The sequence below is a fragment of the Macadamia integrifolia genome, chromosome 9, assembly GCF_013358625.1.
Source record: "Macadamia integrifolia cultivar HAES 741 chromosome 9, SCU_Mint_v3, whole genome shotgun sequence".
NCBI classification, from domain to species: domain Eukaryota; kingdom Viridiplantae; phylum Streptophyta; class Magnoliopsida; order Proteales; family Proteaceae; genus Macadamia; species Macadamia integrifolia.
In genome coordinates, this window is record NC_056565.1 from 40,800,881 (window position 1) to 40,802,946 (window position 2,066).

Genomic DNA, 2,066 nt, shown 5'->3' on the forward strand with positions numbered 1-2,066 from the left:
GACGATCATGGAGCTTCTAGCATGTTTCCCTGGTATGGTGAGGGCGACCACAATAATTACACTGAACAGTTTCCCGAGGAGGGGTAGAACCCTTAGAAGGGGTTTCAACAATCGGAGTAGCCAATAGTGCAGACCGAATAGGAACTGTAGAGGGTAGCATAACAGAGCGATGATGATCCTCAGATAGATACAAGTTATATGCCTGGAGAAGAGTCGGAAAAGTCTCACCACCTAGAATCTGTACCCTGATTTGATCATATTCAAGATTAAGACCTGTCAGAAAGTCATACGCCCGTTCTATGTCACGCTCCTTTTAAAGTGTACCAACATCAGTAGGACAGGCCATAGGGACTGGGTGATAGAAATCCAGCAGTTGCCATAGGCTGCATAAGGTGGAATGATAAGCTAAGAGAACCCTTTCTGAGTGGTGGAATGAACAGTTCGACGAATCTCATATACTTGAGCATAGTTCCCCCTTGAGAATAAGTTTGCTTTACTGCATCCCAGAGTTCTTCAGCAGAGTTGAATAGGACAAAAGCTTGGGCTGATAGCAGGCTCCATAAAGTTGATCAAAAAGGACATAACAATGGCATCATTGGCTAACCAGGTGTTAGCGGCGGCTGGATCAGTCAGTTGAGGAGTGTCTCTAGTGAGAAAACCAGAGAAGTTCCCACGGATAGTAAGGAGGCAGGCACAAGACCACATGAGGTAGTTCTGACCATTAAGTTTAATAGGTCCAGGATGAAGAGTGGATTGATTGCTTGAACGGTGTCCTCTAGAGGCCTCAGAGGAGGCAACAACAACCTTAGCATCATCACTCACTGTAGTCATGGCTCAGAGAGAAGAACACGTGGGTTGCACAGGCAGGCGCAAAGGGGCGCTGACAGAAAGCGTTGGTGTAGACTGCAACAGGTGCAAGCAACGACGTGCAATGGCAATGGCAAGAAGAGAGATGACTACGGTGAGGCGCAAGCATGTTTCAAGGTTTCCACCGATACTGTCGAAATTTCCCATGTTTCCAAGGTATCCCAGGACTTAGATACCAAATACCATGTGACTTTTAAAAGTCACTGGTTTTGACTAGTATCGACCAAAATTCCCACATTTCGACCGAAATGTAGGAATTTTCTTCGAAATATGGGAATTTTTCTCGAAATGTGGGAATTTTCGATTTAGATTAAATGGGTCAACCTATATATAACCTTCTTAAATGGGAAATCAAGCCTTCTTATTTCAAAATTTCTACCCTTTCCCCCTATTTCTTCTCTATGAAGTGGGAAACTTGGGAAAACACTAAAGATTTTGCCTTTGTGCTATCAAATTTTCATTCTAAGCTTGGATCTTGCACATTTATAGAAAATTCACCTAAGGAAGGGAGCTTGAACCGAAAAGGTAAATCCCATCTCCCCAAACTGTGTGCTATCCTTCAAAAGCACCTGTTCATTGATATGGTTGTGGATATGGACAGTAGGGTGGATCTTTAACTTCATTTGAACAGGAGGGTAGTTCAGGGGGTGGGTCATCTTTTGTTGACAATATCTTTGGATATCCATCCCAACCCTGTATGCCACATCCACATCTTGTCACTATGATCTATGACTGAGCCACTCCCTATGCTAGGATACCTAGCTAATGTTGATGATGCATCTTATAGATGGGCAGTGACGAATTACTAAAACAATTGGGCCCAAAACATGTATGGGACTCGTATGTGGTGTATTCAGAGGAGCAGTTATGACATCTGCAGTGGTATGTAGCTCGTAGACTAGAACCGCCTAGAACTTGGAATTGAGTCACTACTTTCGAGTGTTGAGTAATTGAGTCACTACTGTTGAGTGTTGATAGATAACGGTTGATGATGTAATATTTTTATTTATTTTGGATCATTTGGATTGTGTCTTATGTTTTGATGTAGATTGTAGACTATATATCGTTATTATATAGTATAGTTTCAGAATTTAAGTCAACAAGTCAGCATAATGATTATCGAACCTTTGGTTCACCACACAAGTAAGACTTTATGTTTTTTTTTTTTTTTTTTTTTTTTTTTTTTTTTTTTTTTTTTA

At 41.4% G+C, this 2,066-nt stretch overlaps 1 protein-coding gene across 1 annotated transcript in view; it reads left to right on the top strand.

The window, feature by feature from the left end:
- Nucleotides 1-829: 829 nt before the first annotated feature.
- LOC122089788 (60S acidic ribosomal protein P0-like) overlaps nucleotides 830-2,066 on the top strand; it is a 16,507-nt gene continuing 15,270 nt past the window's right edge. The window contains exon 1 of the mRNA XM_042659472.1: nucleotides 830-1,023. Coding sequence (XP_042515406.1) covers nucleotides 830-1,023 — 194 coding nt within the window. The remainder of the gene's footprint in view (nucleotides 1,024-2,066) is intronic.